Source organism: Mauremys mutica, chromosome 2, assembly GCF_020497125.1.
Source record: "Mauremys mutica isolate MM-2020 ecotype Southern chromosome 2, ASM2049712v1, whole genome shotgun sequence".
In the NCBI taxonomy this organism is placed as follows: domain Eukaryota; kingdom Metazoa; phylum Chordata; order Testudines; family Geoemydidae; genus Mauremys; species Mauremys mutica.
In genome coordinates, this window is record NC_059073.1 from 78,623,736 (window position 1) to 78,641,171 (window position 17,436).

The 17,436-nt window shown below is 42.8% G+C and overlaps 1 protein-coding gene across 8 annotated transcripts in view; it reads left to right on the forward strand.

The window, feature by feature from the left end:
• The first annotated feature begins 2,182 nt into the window (after nucleotides 1-2,182).
• TRAPPC8 (trafficking protein particle complex subunit 8) overlaps nucleotides 2,183-17,436 on the forward strand; it is a 112,663-nt gene continuing 97,409 nt past the window's right edge. For 2 of the 8 annotated variants that reach the window (XM_045005506.1, XM_045005511.1), the window contains exons 1-3: nucleotides 2,185-2,500; nucleotides 9,512-9,706; nucleotides 12,442-12,525. In XM_045005506.1, the coding sequence (XP_044861441.1) occupies nucleotides 2,344-2,500; nucleotides 9,512-9,706; nucleotides 12,442-12,525 (436 nt within the window). In that variant the 5' untranslated portion in view covers nucleotides 2,185-2,343. Of the gene's footprint in view, nucleotides 2,501-9,511; nucleotides 9,707-12,441; nucleotides 12,526-17,436 lie in introns of all 8 variants that reach the window. The other 6 variants (XM_045005507.1, XM_045005508.1, XM_045005509.1 and 3 more) reach the window with 4 other exon arrangements.

A 17,436-nucleotide genomic window follows, 5' to 3' on the forward strand; every position in this document is an offset into this window, starting at 1 on the left:
AAAGCAACACAAATTTTCAAAATGTTTTGATGTCACCAAATGTACATTATTTGCCAAAAAAGCATCAGCTGAATATTTTCACTTAGTTCTAGCGGTCAGCATTGTGGGTCACAGTGCTTAATTTTGCATTGTGCCCTCTGGAGACAATCATCTCTGCGTTCTGTTTGGTTCAGTGTGGTGTTCTCTGAAAGCCATATACTCTGGGATTTCCTGGTTTGCTCTCGGTGTGCTGTCCCCTGGGGGCTGGATACTGTGTGACGCTTGGCAAAGCATGAATCATGTTGGGGTTGTATGCGTCTCAGGAATTATGTTCCTTGGCACAGGAACTGTACACAACTGGCTGTTTGCCTGGGACCTGGGGTCAGTGCTAGTTTTACAGTGGCGCCAGTGGTGCCATGGAGCCAGGCTATGCTCAGAAGGGGCCTTGGCCTGCTCTGCTTGCACTGTGCCCTGAGACCCCAGGAGCCTGCTGGCTCTCCTCCCTCTGCCTCCCGCTCACCACTTGCTCCTCTCAGCCTGCCCGCTGGCCAGCTGAGGGCTCCTCTCCACCCTTTGGCCACACCCACCGGCTTCTCTCTGCCTCCTGGCTGGACCCCAGTACATCTCCGGCTCTGGACAGTCTCTGCTTCCTATCACCTGTGGGGCCCCACCTGTCTCCCTGGAGCTGAGCCACCTGGCATAGGTGCAGAAGCCTGGCCAGTCTCAGCCAGTTTGTGGAGGACGGCAGTGTGAGGGGCTTGGCTGGGTCCCTCAGGCAAGTGGGTCCTGAGGGAGGCTGGCCAGAGCAGTCCCTGTCCTGGCTGATCGTGCTACTCCTGAGGGGCAGGAGCAATTCCCCACCCTGGGACCAACCCTGGCCCCTGGCTGCACTGGTGATGCAGCCTGGCAGATAGTCACCTTGCAGAGGGCTGGTGTGTGCTGGGAGGCAGAGCGTTGGGGAATGGGTCTCCGGAGGGCCTGAGTGGGGGTGCTGGGCTGTGAGAGGGCGGGAAAGATCTCTGTGTGTTGGGGCACTAGGAAATGGGGGTTCTGTGTGGGATGCTTGGCAATTGCGGTGGGGCTGTGAGCAGAGGGGCGCTAGGCAGAGGTGGTGGTGTGCAAGATGCTGTGCATTTATGGTGGGTTCTGGGGTGGCTCTAGCCATAGGGAATCAGGGGTGTTCTGGTGTTGGGCAGCGGGATGGTGGTGCGGCATGGCCCACCCCTGAGGGAAAGGGGCATACTGGCAGCACAGGGCCGGGTGGGCCATTGTGTATCTGGCAACTGCTGATCTGGAAATAGTGCCCTCGCACTGGGCTGCACCTCACTACGGAGACCATCCTCCCCATGTCATGCTCCACTGCCCCCATGGGAGCCCACAAATAATTTTGGCACCAGGCCTACAAAAGGTTAAGCCAGCCCTGCATAGAGTCCCCTGGGTGGTTGAAGGCTGCAGGGCCAGCTTTAGTAAGTGCAGGGCCCAATCTGAATACCCGGCAGCAGTCCAGGTCTTCGGTGGCACTTTGGTGAGTCCTTCACTCGCTCTGGGTCTTCTGCGGCACTGAAGGACCCGCTGCTGAAATGCCACCGAAGACCCGGAGTGAGTGAAGGACCTGCCACCAAAGACCCTGACCACCACCGGCTGAGTAAAAAAATTAAAAAGGCGCCTAAGTTAGGTGCTCTTCGTATGGGCACAGGGCCCGATTCGGGGGAATTGGCCTAAAGCTGGCCCTGGAGGGCTGTGCCTTTGGCTGAACGTGATGTTCCCCAGCAGTTTGGTGTCTGCACATTTGGCGGGGCAGGTGCCCCCTGGCACGTTAGAAGCTGTGCATTTGGGTGGGCACGGTGCCCGCCCCGGCCGGTTGGGGGCTGGACACGGTGCATCTGGGGCCGAGCGCTGTGTAAGGCGGTAACGCGCCCTCAGGGGTCGATGGGGGACGGGGCGCTCCCTGCCGGGGTGACAGAGGAGGGCGCGCACGAGCACTCAGCCGCGCTCGCGCTGGCAGCCCGAGAACGAACGCGCGCAGCGTCTAACTGTGACGCGTGGCCCCACAGCGGCGAGAAGTCTGGCTTTGGGCGCGGGGCCGCCACCGTTCCACTTCCGACCCCGGCGTTCGCTCAGCTGACGGCCCCGCCCCTACCTTCCACCCATCACGTGAGCGGCCGCGGAGGCTGCCGGGATCGGGCTGTAGTCTCGGTTCGGGCTCAATATGGCGGCTCCGGGCGAGCGCTGAGGAGCCGGCGGGGTAGATTTGGTGGCGCTGGGGGTGCGTGCGGCCCTGTCCCGGCCGGAGCGCGTTAGCCGGTTCGCGGCTGAGGGAGGCGGCGGCGGCGGGAGAGCGGCTGCGGGGCCTGCGGCGGGGAGATGGCCCAGTGCGTGCAGTCGGTGCAGGAGTTCATCCAGGACTCGTTCGTGCCCTTGGTGGCCGCGCTGTGCAGCGAGGAGGCGGAGAGACTCACCCGCAAGAACAACCTGGGCTTCTCCGAGCTGGTGAAGCCCTTCTGCCGCCTCACCTCGGAAGGTCTGTGCCGGCAGCGGGTGGGACGAGGCTTGTTTACATGGCAGTCGCCGGGGCGGGGCAGAGGAGCTGTCACTTGCACCCGCCATAGGGCTGGGGGTGGGGAGGGAGGGTATTGGGGCGTCCTGCTGCCGCGGGCCGGGCCCGTCAAGCCGCCGGGGCCAGGAGATGCGAGCCCCTCTCAGCCCTGGGCCCGAGCGGTTGTCGGGGAACAGATGCAGGTGGGGGCAGGTGTCCCCGAGCCCCGCTACTGTGTCACGCCGGGGGAAGGGGCGATTCCCAGTCGGTGGTGGGAGGAGGAGAGCTCCTGGATGTGGGCTTGCTCTGGGGCGTAGCAGTACCCACAGATTAGAAGTGATTCTCTTTTCGGGGGGGTATTAACCCGTGAAGTTCTTCGTTTTAAATACCAGTGTAGTGAAATCTCGCTTGGTCAGGTTTTTCCCCAGAACGTTTGACATCCCACTTACTGCAGTACATGCCTGCAAACTTCTGGCAAGGCCCGTTTTAAAAGAACAGTGATTTTAAATTGAATGTCTTTTTAAAGTTCAGCTCATGAGGAGAATTACAGGTAGTTCTGCAGCATTTAATATTGATTTGTTGTCTAATCAGCATCAACTGAACTGAGTTTTATATCAGTTTCTTATGGTGGGAAAAATTACAGAAGTTCAAGCAAGTCCAGTTCCTCAAAATACTTCTTGAATTGTATCTGAGTTACTTTATAAAGTGTTTCAGAGGATTCTACCAACTTGAAATCTAAACAATTTAAAATGTTAAAAGTAGTTCCATGTGTTACATCTGCACTGAATTCACCTGCCAATCTTTGTTTGCAACCATATTTTTCAGCTTTCAAAAATATTTTTTCCCTCTTTTTGTTGCAATATGGAAAAACTCTCAAACTACAGAGGAATCTGGTTGACTGGAAGATGACAGACAAAATGTGCATAGTAAATACAATGCACAAAATAGATTTTTTTTAATTGTCCTTTAGTTGTAGCCATTTTAGGTGTTGTAATAGTAGTAGGTTAAAAAGTGAGCCCTTTTTTAAGGAGAGTAGCAGCAAAAGTAGGCCGCTTCCAACCCACTGCTATCATTTGAATTTCTCACAGTTGCCAATAGGCAAAATTGAAAGTCAAACTCGTATGAGATAAACTTACATTTAATCTTTCTGGACTGGAACAGACCTTACGAGATCATCTAGTCTAGCTCCCCCATGCTGAGGCAGACCCAAGTAAACCTAGACCATTCCTGGCAGGGGTTTATCTAACCTGTTTTTAAAATCTCTAAGATGGGAATTCCAGAACCGCCCTTGGAACCCTATTCCAGTATTTAATTGTCCACATGGTTAGGTTAGATAGAGGGAAGAACTTTCTAACTCTCCCTTGCTGCAGATTAGGCTGATATTCTTGTCCTATCTTCAGTGGACATGGAGAACAATATAATAGCCCTTAACATAGGCTACATCTATACTTGGAGCTGGGGGCTGTGATTCTTAGCTCGGGTAGACGTGCTTGTGCTAGTTCTTGAGCTGTCATACTAAAAATAGTAGTTTAGCCGAAGTGGCAATGGCGAGCAGCAAGGAGGGCTAGCTTCCCCAAAATTGTATGCAAAGGTCCAGATGGATTTGTACTCAAGGTGACTAGCCTGTGTCATTGCCTGCCACTGCCCATTCTACACTACTGTTTTTAGCATGCTAGCTTGATGAGAGCTAGCGTGAGTATATCTAGTCGAGCTGAGAATCCTACCCCCAGCTCCAAATGTAGATGGAGCCATAATTGAAGATTATCAGGTTTTCCCTATCTTTTTTTCTCCAGACTAAACATGCCCAGCTTTTTAACCTTTCCTTATAGGTCAGGTTTCCTAAACCTTTTATCATTTTTCATTGCTGTCTTTTGGACTCTTTCCAGTTTGTCTGCATCTTTCTTAAAGTGTTATGCACAAAACCAGACACAGGACTGCGTGGGACAGTTACCTCTTGTGTTTTAAATATGACAGGAAAGTTGCAGGAAAAGTTGTAGTGGACAACTAGGGAAAAATTTTGCTATAGGGGAATTTTCTTCCCAATGTCTGTCTGGTTACATTTGTCAGAGGCAGAAATATTTGATTTCTTAACTTTTCCATCCTGTTAATAGATCCCAGGATATTAGCCTTTTTGACGATAGCATCACATGGTTGGCTTATAGTCTATTTGTAATGCCCTATAGCCCCTAGCTCTTTTCCAGCAGTACTATTTTTGCCTTGCCAACTATTCTCCATTTTGTATCTATTTGATTTTTTTCTTCTTAAGTGTAGTACTTTGTACATTTTTGAATTTCATCTTGTTGATTTTTAGACCAGTTCTCCAATTTCAGTTATTTTGAATTCTAATCCTGTCCTCCTTAAGTGCTTGCAACTCCTCCCAACTTGGTATCATCTGCAGATTTTATAAACATACTTTCCATTCCGTTATCTGAGTCATTGATGAAATTGTTGAATAATAGTAGACCCAGGACAGACTGCTTCAAGACTAGATACATCCTCCCAGTTTGACAACGAAACATTGATAGCTACTGTTTTGCATACAGTCTTTCAACCAGTTATACATCCACTTTACAATAATTTAATCTAGATCACATTTCCCTAGTTTGCTTATGAGAATGTCACATAGGCCTGTGTCAAAAGGCTTACTAAAATGAAGATGTATCACATCTACTGCTTCCCTCATCCAGTAGGCCAGTCAAAGAAGGAAGCAGTGCTGGTTTGACATGATTTGGTTCTCTCTTGTACCAGTTGAAAATGTTCCATATTTTTCTAAATGACAGCTATTAACTTATTCTGTAGTCAGTGATGTAAAGATGCTGTGTTTGTGACTTCAGTCACTACCTGCTACTTTTGTTGGTGTCCATATAAACAGCTCTGTTTACTCCATGGCAGGGTGGAACTAAATCCCAAAGCAATGTTAATTTATTTTTATCCGAGTGAAATATCTTCAATCCTCCGTCCAAACACATACAACCATGGTTGAAGACTTATTTGATGACTTTTGAGGATAAATTTTTTCCACTGTTTTCTCCAGGCACCTTGGCTCCATTGTCCAGACTGCCTGGTTCCAAACATCCTGTGTGTGTCAGGGAAGTGAACAGCTTGTAGCCACTTCCAGTGGCTTGGCTGTCTGGGCTTTGGCTGCTGTATCTTAATTCAGCAGACTGCACTCTTTGGCTGCAAGTTGACTCCTGCTTTAGTTGCCTGGAAAATACAGGGAATACACACTATAGTTAACTCCCTGTTGTGGGGTAAGCTGGAGAGCAAGAGGCAGCTATAAATCAGGGAGCAGAAAATGTAATATCAGGTACTTAGCTGTGGCCAAATGAAAAGTTCTGTCTATGCTATGGCATCGCTATGCCACCTGTATCTATGCTACCCTCTTGGTCCTAGGTTAGGTGGCTGTCCTGAGCCATTGCCTCAGTGTTCACACTGCTAGTTTGAGCCCCAGCACCAGCCTGTCTGCTCGTGCTGAGAGGCTTGTTCCCAGCTGCAGTGTAGACACACCTTTATTGGCAGTTAAACTGATGCTGCCAATTTGTAGCTCGATTCTTTTTAAGATTAATTTATTTACTGAAAAAGTGTATTCCTACTTTACAAGGGCTTGTCTAGATGGGGAAATAGACCACAATAGCTATTCCTCAGTAGCTACCTGTGTGAACATTCTTATTCTGAATTAGTTTAAAACCGCACAAAGGCACTCTTAGTGAGGAATATGAGTGTCAACTTGGGGAGTTAATGTGGAGTAGCTGTTGTGCTTTGGATTCACACTATAGCTTATTTTGCAATAGCTTTCCCCTGTGGACAAGCCCTTATATAATAAAAAGATATGAATTGCCATACTGAACCAGATTAGTTGTTCTTCTAGTGCCATATTCTGTTTCTGACATCAGCCAGTACTAGATGCTTTAGAGAAAGTTGCAGGAAACCTTGTAGTGGACAACTAGGGAATAATTTTGCTATAGGGGAAGTTTCTTCCTAGTGTCCATCAGATTAGCACTTGTCAGAGGCAGGAAGAATTAATCCCTTAACTTTTTGTATCTGGTGTAATTTATACTCTTGTTTATATAAATGTCTATTCCTCTTTTTGAATCTTGCAAAGCTATTGGTTTCAGTGATGATTTGTGGAACTCATGAGCACAAGTTAAGTATTCATTGTCTTTAAAAAAAAAAAAAAAAAAAAAAAGGTTTTCTTTAATCACGTTTAAATTTGTCACCTTTTGAATTTCATCAAATAACCCATTTTATTATGGAAAAGAGTAAGTAACTGTAGGAGTCCTCAGATTATTTTTGGTATCTGATTCAATATTTTGTATACTTCTTTCATGTTGCCTCATAATTGTTTCCTAACTGAACAGTTGCAGTTTCTTCAGTCTTCATTTGGAAGCCTTTTCATACTTCTGATTGTTGCTGGTACATGTTGCTGAACCCCTGATTTCTGCTGTATCTTTTTTTGAGCAAGAGTAACCAGAGCTGAATATAGTATTTCAGGAATTAATATGAAAGTTATTAGCTATATCATGCCATGTGTCATCTCAGTTTATGGGTTGTTGACCACTGCTAAATTCTGAGCAGAAGTTTTAATTGATCTTTTATTTTTATTTTATTTAATTGACCTCTGATTATTGCCTGATAATCAAAGTCACCTAGAACAGTAACATCTTAGATAGTAAATTCTTCGGAGCAGATAGCTATCATCATGTTATCTGTTTGTACTGTGCCTAGCACAATGGGACTCTGATCCATGGCTGGGGCCTCTAGATATTACCGTACTACAAATAATACCTAAAGCATGGCTCTGCTTATAAGATAAAATTAGTACCATAAAACATATAAGACTTATTCTGCATAAGCTGCCAAATTAGAGAGGGAAATCTAAAAGGGAATCTTAAATCTCTCTGTTTCATTATTTTGAGTTTCTGGTATTTTGGCACGAGCTCTCTTTCTTTGTATATGTATAAAGCTGTTTCACAGTGAGGGCCAATCACTGTTTGAGATTCTTGAGGTACTACTGCAATACAAATAACTTTTATACAAAGAAATTTAGTTTTGGTTAAATAATGGATCTTGGTTTTAAATAAAAAAACTAATGGGAAACTGATGAATATGCCATGGTTTGTCTCAGCATTTACAAGAAATCTATTCCTGTCAAGAATCATTTGAAAAAAATCCAGACTTTATCAAACTACATGATTAAAAAATGATTGGTATTATTTTTGACACTGGCAGTTTGTTATCTTAGTATTTTTGATACATCGTTGAGTGGAACTTCTTGGCAGTTTGCTATGCTTGTCTCTTTTTAAAATCCAGCTAAGACAGCCAAGTTTCTGGGCTTTGGTTAAATGACATCTAATTAGGTCATAGACATTCAAAATTAACATTACTTTTTTCATAGTTAATCTTCATTGAAGGTAAGCTAATTAATTGTCTATCCTATTGTCAAGGTATTGCAGCATGTCTGGTACATAACAGGAGACAGTAATTAGAGGCTGTGAGAGTTTGTAGGCATAACAGAAGTGTGATAGTCTTATCTCTGAATTATTTTGTTCCGGTTTGTGAAAATAATTTTGTGAAACAACTCTCTGGATAGTCACCTTTGATGGCTTGCTATTAAAGCTTCCACTGAAATAATTCTGAGAGCTCCATAACAAGTCTCTGGGAGCCTTTTTGGTTAGCTTTTATTGAGGATTCTTTTGTAACTTGTTGGCTTCCGTGTAGCTATTGTGCTCGCTCATTACAATTGACGTGCACATACCCAATGTTTTCTTTGAGTTGTGGGAGTAAAATGAATTGAGGTAGCTGAATCCAGCTTGTCTGTTGCTCCGCTCATCATTACAATACCTAACCCCTACCCCTAGGTGGCCTGCTCCTCAGTGGAATTTTTAGCCTCAAGCTTGGTGCCTAGCTTTTCCATATAATGCCCGGGGAGAACCAAGTGCCTGATTAAGGGATTTTCAGAAGATGGACAGTTGAATGGGGAGCTTCTTGAGCTAGCCAGGAGTAATGCTGAGGAGCGGCTGGCTTGGTGCACCTGGCTGATGGGCCTGAGATAGGTGACTCCTTCCACTTGGGATCCTCAACTGTGAACCCTCTCCTAGAGTTAGGTACTAAAGCCAGGTCAACTGATCCAGTATTCCATGTCCTTGCAGCTGAAACCATATGTCTGTCTTCTACTTATGCTTGATTCCACTCTTGTGTTTGCCCTACATTTTTCTGTGCCCTCCTGTGTTTTTTGTGCAGGTACTCTGCTGCTTTTCCATCTATCAATGGCCTGCATCTGGGCTTCCTGAAGTGGGGGCTGGGTGGCAACAGTGTTAGGCATATTTAGAGCACATTTTTGAGATTGGGTCCTCTAGTGAGGTGGTGGTTTCTCTGTTTAGTTTGAGAATCCAACTTTGGGGCCACCAGAGCTTTGGCTTGTTAAGTGTGGGGTGGTATAAGTGCTAGTATCAGACTGGTGGGGGCTTAAGCATCTATGGATTTAGATAGTAGCTGAACAGTGGCTTTGAAAATGTCAGTGGTGCCTAAATGGTGGACGGAGCCAACTAAAGAGTCAGACATGGGTCTAAGTCCATTTAAGGACTGGGGTCCTAGCCTATATATTTTCATTTAATACTTTGGTATTAAAGACTATCTTATTCCAGCATGAAACTAGGGTGGCATTGAGAAAATTATCAGAGGGGTAGCCGTGTTAGTCTGGATCTGTAAAAGCAGCAAAGAATCCTGTGGCACCTTATAGACTAACAGACGTTTTGCAGCATGAGCTTTTGTGGGTAATACCCACTTTGTCGGATGCAAGTCACGAAAGCTCATGCTGCAAAACATCTGTTAGTCTATAAGGTGCCACAGGATTCTTTATTGAGAAAATTGTAATTTAACCCAAGAACAATCTTTTTAGTTATGTAAGTTCTCTTTAAATGTTGATACATCCAGAACTAAAATACAGGCGCTGCAATAGAATACTCAGTTTAACACAATTGTTTTCTTTTCTTTTAGTTCACATGAGAGATCCTAACAACCAGCTTCACGTAATTAAAAACTTGAAAATTGCTGTCAACAACATTATTACCCACTCACCTCAGCCAGGAGGCATTCGGAAGCTTCTACATGATGTTGTATCTGTCAGTCAACCAGCAGAAGGATTAGTAACTAATGTGATTACTGCAGGAGATTATGATCTCAACATAAGTGGTATGTAACAAGATTTATTCTGTATATTTTTTTTATATTTTTTCCACTATCTTAAATTGGAGTTTTTTTACATTTTCAAAACATTTGCAGCTTATTTTTACTTAATATAGTTTCCTTGAAGATTGAGTACTACTGCTAAATTTTTAATATTGTGATGCTCATTTAAAGTACTTCAGTAGTACACATTACAATTTTTACTCAATATCTTGTTTCATCATATGTAACTTGATTCCAAATGTTAATGTAATGCTAAAAACACTTGTTGATCAGATTTATTATTAAATCTGGATTGTTAATTGTGACAAGGAAAAGTTTGATCTATGTAAAAAAATCCTCCAATTATTTTGGGCAAATACTCTTCCAACAGATTTTATTGCCACCTTTCAAGTTTATAAAGCTGCCATTCAGATTTACATTCTGAAATCAAATATTTAAGGCATTATGCACTGTTGTATTATAGAAAATTATTTTCTAACCGAGTGTAAATGTAAGCATATCGTGTACTTGATATGGGGCATCTAAATCTGTGAAAACAAGCCCATAACACTGCCACCATAGTACTGTCATATTTTGAAGCTGTACCTAACTTTTTTTTCTTTCTTTCTATACTCATCCTCACTAGATTGGCAATACTGGAAGTTGCCAACACCATGCTCTTAAAATCATGATTTTAAGAGCAAACTTTGGGAAGTGGTGGGAAGATTTGCTTGCCTTCTTGTTTTTGAGCCTTTAAGATCGACACATTTAAATTCTTCCATGCAGCTTTGATGGTCAGAAACAGTTTTAAATGAAAGTTAAACTTTTTATATCATTGCCCGAAACTTCAGGAACTGAAGCATTAAGGAAAATACCAGATATCATGAGATATGATTGACAATTCTGAACTCCTCCAAGTTAAGGCCATAATCCAGGAAAGCATTTGCTTAACTGCAAGCATGTTAGTATGAATATCCTGTTGAACTACTTGTGTGCTTAAAAAGTTCAGCATACACTGAAGTCCTTTGCTGGATTTAAGACCTAGTGAGCCATTAATAGTTTCTGATATCTGCTTGTAACTCTGTGAGGATTAGTAGCTTTTATTGTAGTGTGTTTTGTTAGAATATCTGAAAATCAGCATTAATATTGTAGGGCATCTTTCGGTTTTAAAGAACTAAACCCTGTAACATGACATGAAATTTTGGTGATTAATTTATTAAATTTCAGTGTTCAGGGATAGTTTCTTGCAGAAACAATTAGTTTGTAAAGCCACTTTCACAGTTTCCATGTCTCTAGCTGCCTATGAAAGATGTTGCTTAAGTCTTCCTTACATAGTGAAAATCTTCAGAAATATGGAGATTTAGATGCATATGGAATTCCTATCTTGCATGTACCATAGTCCATTATTCATGAGGAAGTCTCCCATAATCTTCTTCCAAACATTGCATTTTTTCAGGTTGAGTATATTTGAATGCAACATTGGAATATCTGTTTTTCCTGTAATGCTGTAAATGCTGGGTCCAGTTACCTACAATTTTGAATACCTGTTTCATAACTAAGAAAAACGCGCGTGCACACACACTTAGGGAGAAACAAACTGTGTCTGTTCTTTCTGTTAAAACTTAATTTCTTGTTTCTAATCATCCTTGTCAGGAAGCCTCCTGACAATATATAGGGAGAGCCATATATTCTGGATGCATGAATCTGCCTCCCCTAGAATACTATCTTTAAACTGAATTTTCTTAGTTTTCTGTGCTTTTGTACTCTTCTGTTTTAGGGCATTCTGGGGAACTAGCAGTATGCCGCCAGGATATATCTGCTCTTGCTGGCCAATGTAAATTTGCTGCATTATGTTAGGACATGACAGACTCCCTGGTCTCTATGCTGAAAGCTGTTATGAAAAGTATTCAGAGTGGTGTTCCACCACCTTCTCCTTCAACAAGTAATATGAATGTTGTTTTTTTTTAATATTGTTGTGAGTTTAATTGCAAACCTGTGAGAGCCTGTGAAGCTGCTTCTCATGGCTATAGTAACTATTTTTGGTGTGATAACCGTAAAGTGCTTTAGCCTTTTTTCTTAATTAAGTCACTGTTCTTATTTGTAGTAGATGAAACTGTTCTTTATCAGTTTACCACAAGGTATCAGTCTGAAATTTCAGTTACGTGATGTTTTTAAAATCCTTTTTATTAATAGCAAAGAACAAGGAAACGACCATCAGCTGCAAGGTACAGCTTAAAAATTAAGAAACTTTATCCTGGAGAACTGTGATGCATTATACAATTTAGCTGACTTGTAACTAGTTCTGTTCATTACTCTTACTTAATCCCTTTTCTGTTACAGCTGTCGTCTTCGTAATCTGAGAAATTTGGCTAAGGTTATTGTGTCTGTCTGTCTGTCTGTCTGTCTGTCTGTCTCTCTCTCTCTCTCTCTCTCTCTCTCTCTCTCTCTCTGGAAAAACTGACAAATAGAAATGTTTAATCCTTTTAATGAATGGTTCTGATTCTTCATATGCAAACCTCAGTGTCCATTGAAATCAATGGGAGTTTGAGGTTCACAAGAAACAAAGATTTCTGATAGCATATGGTGAAATGTCTAACTTGTAGCATGAAATACTTAGTTTTCAGGAGACAAATTGTTTCAGGTCCTGGTGGCAGATGTGGTACTGTACTTTAGTCTTTCACATTACCAAAACCTAAGAGCAGATAGTATATTTGCACCTGACAATGGTTAGCTTAATAATACCATGTTTTCTCTATCAGATCGCTCAGTTAAAGCTAGTGTTCCTTGGTACAATAATTGGAAAGACACACTGATGGAACTGAACACATCCACGTTTTATTCAGGTATTTTTTTTTGTGATTGGTGCGGGTTTGCCAAATTGCCCTTTATCTATTCCTTTTCCGTGTGCCTCGTCCACCTTTCCTTACCATCCTGCTGTAGCTGTTTGGCACTTTCTTTGGCATAGATGTGTGTAGTCCTCATTTTTTTCCAAAAATAAAAATTGTTGGTGATGGTTGTATGACTTTTCTTCTATTATCATCAACATTTCTACTCTTGCTTCTAATTAACGAATTATTTGTGGTCATTCCTTAGGGTCAAACTAAGTGCAGAGTGGACAGATTTCTGATACACAAAAGTTGTTTCTCCCCCACCCCCCCTTGTTTGACCACATGGAATTGTACATTGTCAGACTGTTCTAGTATTTCAAATGAAAATACTTCCCTCTTTTATTCTTCTCAATTATTCTATGTGAATAGTAGTATTGCTCATTTTATAACCTTAATACTAATATTGATATACAGTAAAAGTTCCTTTATCCTATTGAAGTTTTCTGTGTGGATTTGATTCATTCCCAAGAGGAGAAAACTTTATAAGAGCTCTTCTGTCTTAGTTAATAATTGTTGTTGCAAAGAAATGAGGTGGGTTTTACTTAGTTTGCTAATTTATAACATGACATGCTGTTATAACTAAGGCTAAGGTTTTTGTCATGGATATTTTTAGTAAAAGTCATGGACAGGTCATTAGCAATAAAGAAAAAGTCATGGAAGCCTGTGACTTGTCCATGACTTTTACTAAAAATATCCCTGACAAAATGGGGAGCTCAGCTGCAGGGTCTCCCCACAGCCTGCAGAGTTTGGGCAGCTGCGGGGCACCCTTCCAAGCTCTGGGGTCCCCCACCGCCTTTGGGGGCTTGGAGCTCCGGGGTACCTACTTCCATCCACGCTGGCCGGGAGCTTTGTAAGTGGCTTGGAACTCCGGGGGCCTAGCTGCCCTTGGTGGCTCAGAGCTTTGGTGGCTCCCTGGTCTCCCACGGCAGCCAGGAGCTCTAGGGGGCCCCCACCATCCACAGTGGCCAGGAGCTGCGGGGGAGCCCCACTGCCCAAGGTGGCCAGGAGCTATGGCCACACGGCTTGTGGTGGCCGGAGCTTCAGGGGGCAGGATCACCATCCCGGGACGTTGCAGCTCCTGGCCGACATGGCTAAATTCATGAAGGTCACTGAAAGTCACGGATTCCATGTAAAAATCATAGCCGTCATTATAATTTATAAAAATAACTAGATCTGTGATCTTAAATATTTAGCTTCAAGATTGTACACAATGAAGTTACACCTGCAATTAAAAAAATCAGGTTTGCTATTGAAGTTTCCTTTTCAGAGGGTGCTAAATGCCTTCTCCTGAATGTGCCAGAACATCAGGTATATGTACTTTTTGATATATGCACTTTCCTTTTACTCTATGAGCAAACTGTATGTAAGACTTAGATAAATTAAACTCTTATTTCTTTGGCTTCTAATAGAAAGTAAATGACTTATTTCCATATGGAAAATGTTTGCTGTTGAGCAGTATTTGCTACCTTAATTAAATTTTCAGGTGTGCTTGTTACTGGTACTCTAAACCTCATGCACTCTAGTGAGGATTGGACAGGGCTGGTGCTGCATTTTTAAATGCAACACTGGGTAGTATTGCGTACATCTAGACAGATGCAATGTCTGTTTTTTTCCTAAAACCATGGTGTTATAAACAGATAGTTAAGGGTTAATGCCTCTTTTACCTGCAAAGGGTTAAGAAGTCCACCTAGCCTAGCTGACACCTGACCGGAGGAACCAATGGGGGAACAAGATGTTTCAAAAGGAAGGAGGGAAGTTTTCTTTGTTTAAAGTCAGTTTCAGTTTCAACCGAGTGGAAAAGATCGAAGAACCAGCCTTTTATCAGAGTAGTACGTTTTAGAAAGGAATAAATAGGTGGGTTTTTTTTTTTTTTGGTAACTTGTCTTTGTGCAGTTAGGGGAGTAATCAAATTTGGGTATTCTTGTGTGTACTAAGGTTTTGCCCAGGGGAACATCCTGTGTTTTAAATCTGTGAGATCAGCTTATATTCTGTCTCCCAGAGGTGTTTTTTTTTTTAACCTTTCTTTTCTTTAATTAAAAGCCTTCTTTTTAAGAACCTGATGGATTTTTTTCTCCTATTTTTTAGATCCAAGGGAATTGGATCTGGACTCACCAGAGATTGGTGAGGGGGAAGGAGTAATTCTTCCTTGTTTTAAGATCCAAGGGATTTGGATCAGTGTTCACCAGGGACTTGACTCTCAAGGCTACCCAGGGAGGGGAAGGTTTTGGTGGGGGAAGACAGAGTTTTCCAGATAACTCAGAAATCTGGATGGTGGCAGCAAGACCAGATCTAAGCAGGTAGTTAAGCTTGGAGGTATTCGTGCAGGTTCCCACATCTGTACCCTAACGTTCAGAGTGGGGGTGAGACCTATGACACATGGCTAGAGTTCTACATAAAATCAGTTAAAAAATCAATAACTTCCTTGCAGTATTTGGTTTTAAAGAGAGATTTGTAGTATTTACTACTCCAGTTATCATGGCTTTGTAAATGCTTTTCGATGCTCAGCGCTCTGTGTATTAGTGCATACAGTATATTGTGATTAAACAGCTGGAATATCCTTGCTTTGTCCACTGTTTCCTGGGGCAGTGGGCGAGAACTCAGTAATGGATGGCAATGTCCCAGTCTGAGATGCTGTCAAGTATCTTCCCTTTCCATTATGCTTGTGACACCAGTACCTGCTACACTGTACTTGAGAACTGAAGGCTCTTGAAACTCAAAGTACAATTTGAAATGAAATGTGATACACAGACTCTTGTCCTTTGTCTATTTATACCTGAGTTGGTTTGTATACTACAAAGCTATTTTGGAATTGTGGAATATATCTCTGTATATATATGATGCATATAGAAGTATGGAAAGGAAACGAGTCATGCAAGAACCAGCATTTCCTCATCCTTTCTTTTAATAACAAACTATGTTTAACCTGAGGTGAAGATCTAAAATACACAATATTATCTGGCTTCATATACCAGTTTTTCCCCCAACCATAAACTGTGTCTAGATTTTAATAAGAAATCTGTATATTATAGATGGCTGCTTAAATTACATGTACATGGTTTTCTACATTGTGGTACAATCTGAAGGTTCCCAATTTAAATATGTACAACAAGTTGGTATAAGGCATATTGTTAGACTTCAGGCTAAACATAGTAGCTTGAAATTAGTATGTTAACAATTTTTTTGTAATTAAAAATAAAGCTACCTTAATTGGTTGAGGTGGCATAAAGGCAGGGGCGGCTCTACGAATTTGGCTGCCCCAAGCAGGGCGGCATGCCGCAGGGGGCGCGCTGCCGGTCCCGCAGCTCCGGGGGACCTGTTGCAGACGCGCCTGCAGAGGGTGCGCTGGGAGGGCGGCAGGCGGCTCCGGCAGACCTTCCGCAGTCATGCCTGCGGCAGGTCCACCTGAGCCGCGGGACCAGCGAACCCTCCGCAGTCATGCCCACGGGAGGTCCACTGGTCCGCGGCTCTGGTGGACCTCCCGCAGGCATGACTGCGGAAGGTCCGCCGGAGCCGCCTGCCGCCCTGCCGGCAAAATGCCGCCCCAAGCGCGCGCTTGGCGCGCTGGGGTCTGCAGCCGGCCCTGCATAAAGGTACGTGAATATAATGTTCATTTGAAAGGTTGATAATAAACAACTTGTAAAGCATTTTATATACAGTTTATCACTTTTGTTCCAGGCCCCAAGGAGGAGGGTGGGTGGGTTGAAGAGAGAAGGAGGTAGAGTATGGCTGTATTGTCAATAACATTACACAGGTTACTTTTTGGGAGCTGAAGAATGATGGAAGGACTGTTCTGCACTGCACTGCCATTTGAAAGTAAAGGAGGGGAATTCTAGGTAGACTGAACATATTGTACTTAATTGTATATAACTCAAATTACCATAGAAATATATGTATCTTCCTTTATACCCAGTGATGAAAAAACCACATAGTTCAGCTGTTTTTTGTATTAAATTGTGAGACATTGCTGCAGCCTCATTAAAACTTTCTAATTCTTTTGGTTATTTACCCAGTAAGTAATCATCTATTTATCAGGACTGGTGATTAGTCAACGTGACAACCTTTTGATTCTCCGACTGATTCATATGAGAACCTTGGATGTAGCTACATATGAAATCTGTATTTATCTCTGTGCTCCTGCCACCTCTAGCAAAACTGAGAAACTAGTATCAAGTGCATAAGTCAGAATAGAGTTGTATTCATCTTGGCAATTAAGTTAAGATTCCTTTATTGACTCAACTTAGGCAAATGCCTTGCAAAATTATCACTCTTCCATGAAGTTGATAAAACTTGAACCAGTTACAGCACCATACGTCTTTACAGAGCTTGGTCCCAATCCTGCAGTTGACAGCATATAGCAATCTACCTAAGTTGTGCCCCCTGTAGTCAATAGGGCTCTGCACAACAGTTCATCTATGCACTGTCAATTATAGGATCAGGGCATTAGTCTTACTATGTCAGTGGCCTTGGGTCTTCCAGGAATTTCATTAATTTTTGGTAGATGTGCCAAAAACATATTGCTGGAAGGATATGAATACAATTGTAATTTTTTTTAAAAGGCCACCTAGGCTGGCTAGAAGAATGTAATTCTAGAGTAAGGTTTTATTGTTTGTTAGCATACTGAATACACTAGTGATCTTCCTGGTCTCCCGTTCACCAATGGTGGCAAACACTAATAACAAAATGTAAGCACAGAGGCATGGGCTTATTTGCTAGGGACCTGGGCAACACTCAATCTGCTTTTTAAAAATTCACATTTAGATTATCAATATCTGATATACTACATATGTATTTGTGTTAAGAATATAGGAATTACCATACTGGGTCAGACCAGTGGTAGATATAGCCCAATATCCTGTTTTCCGACTA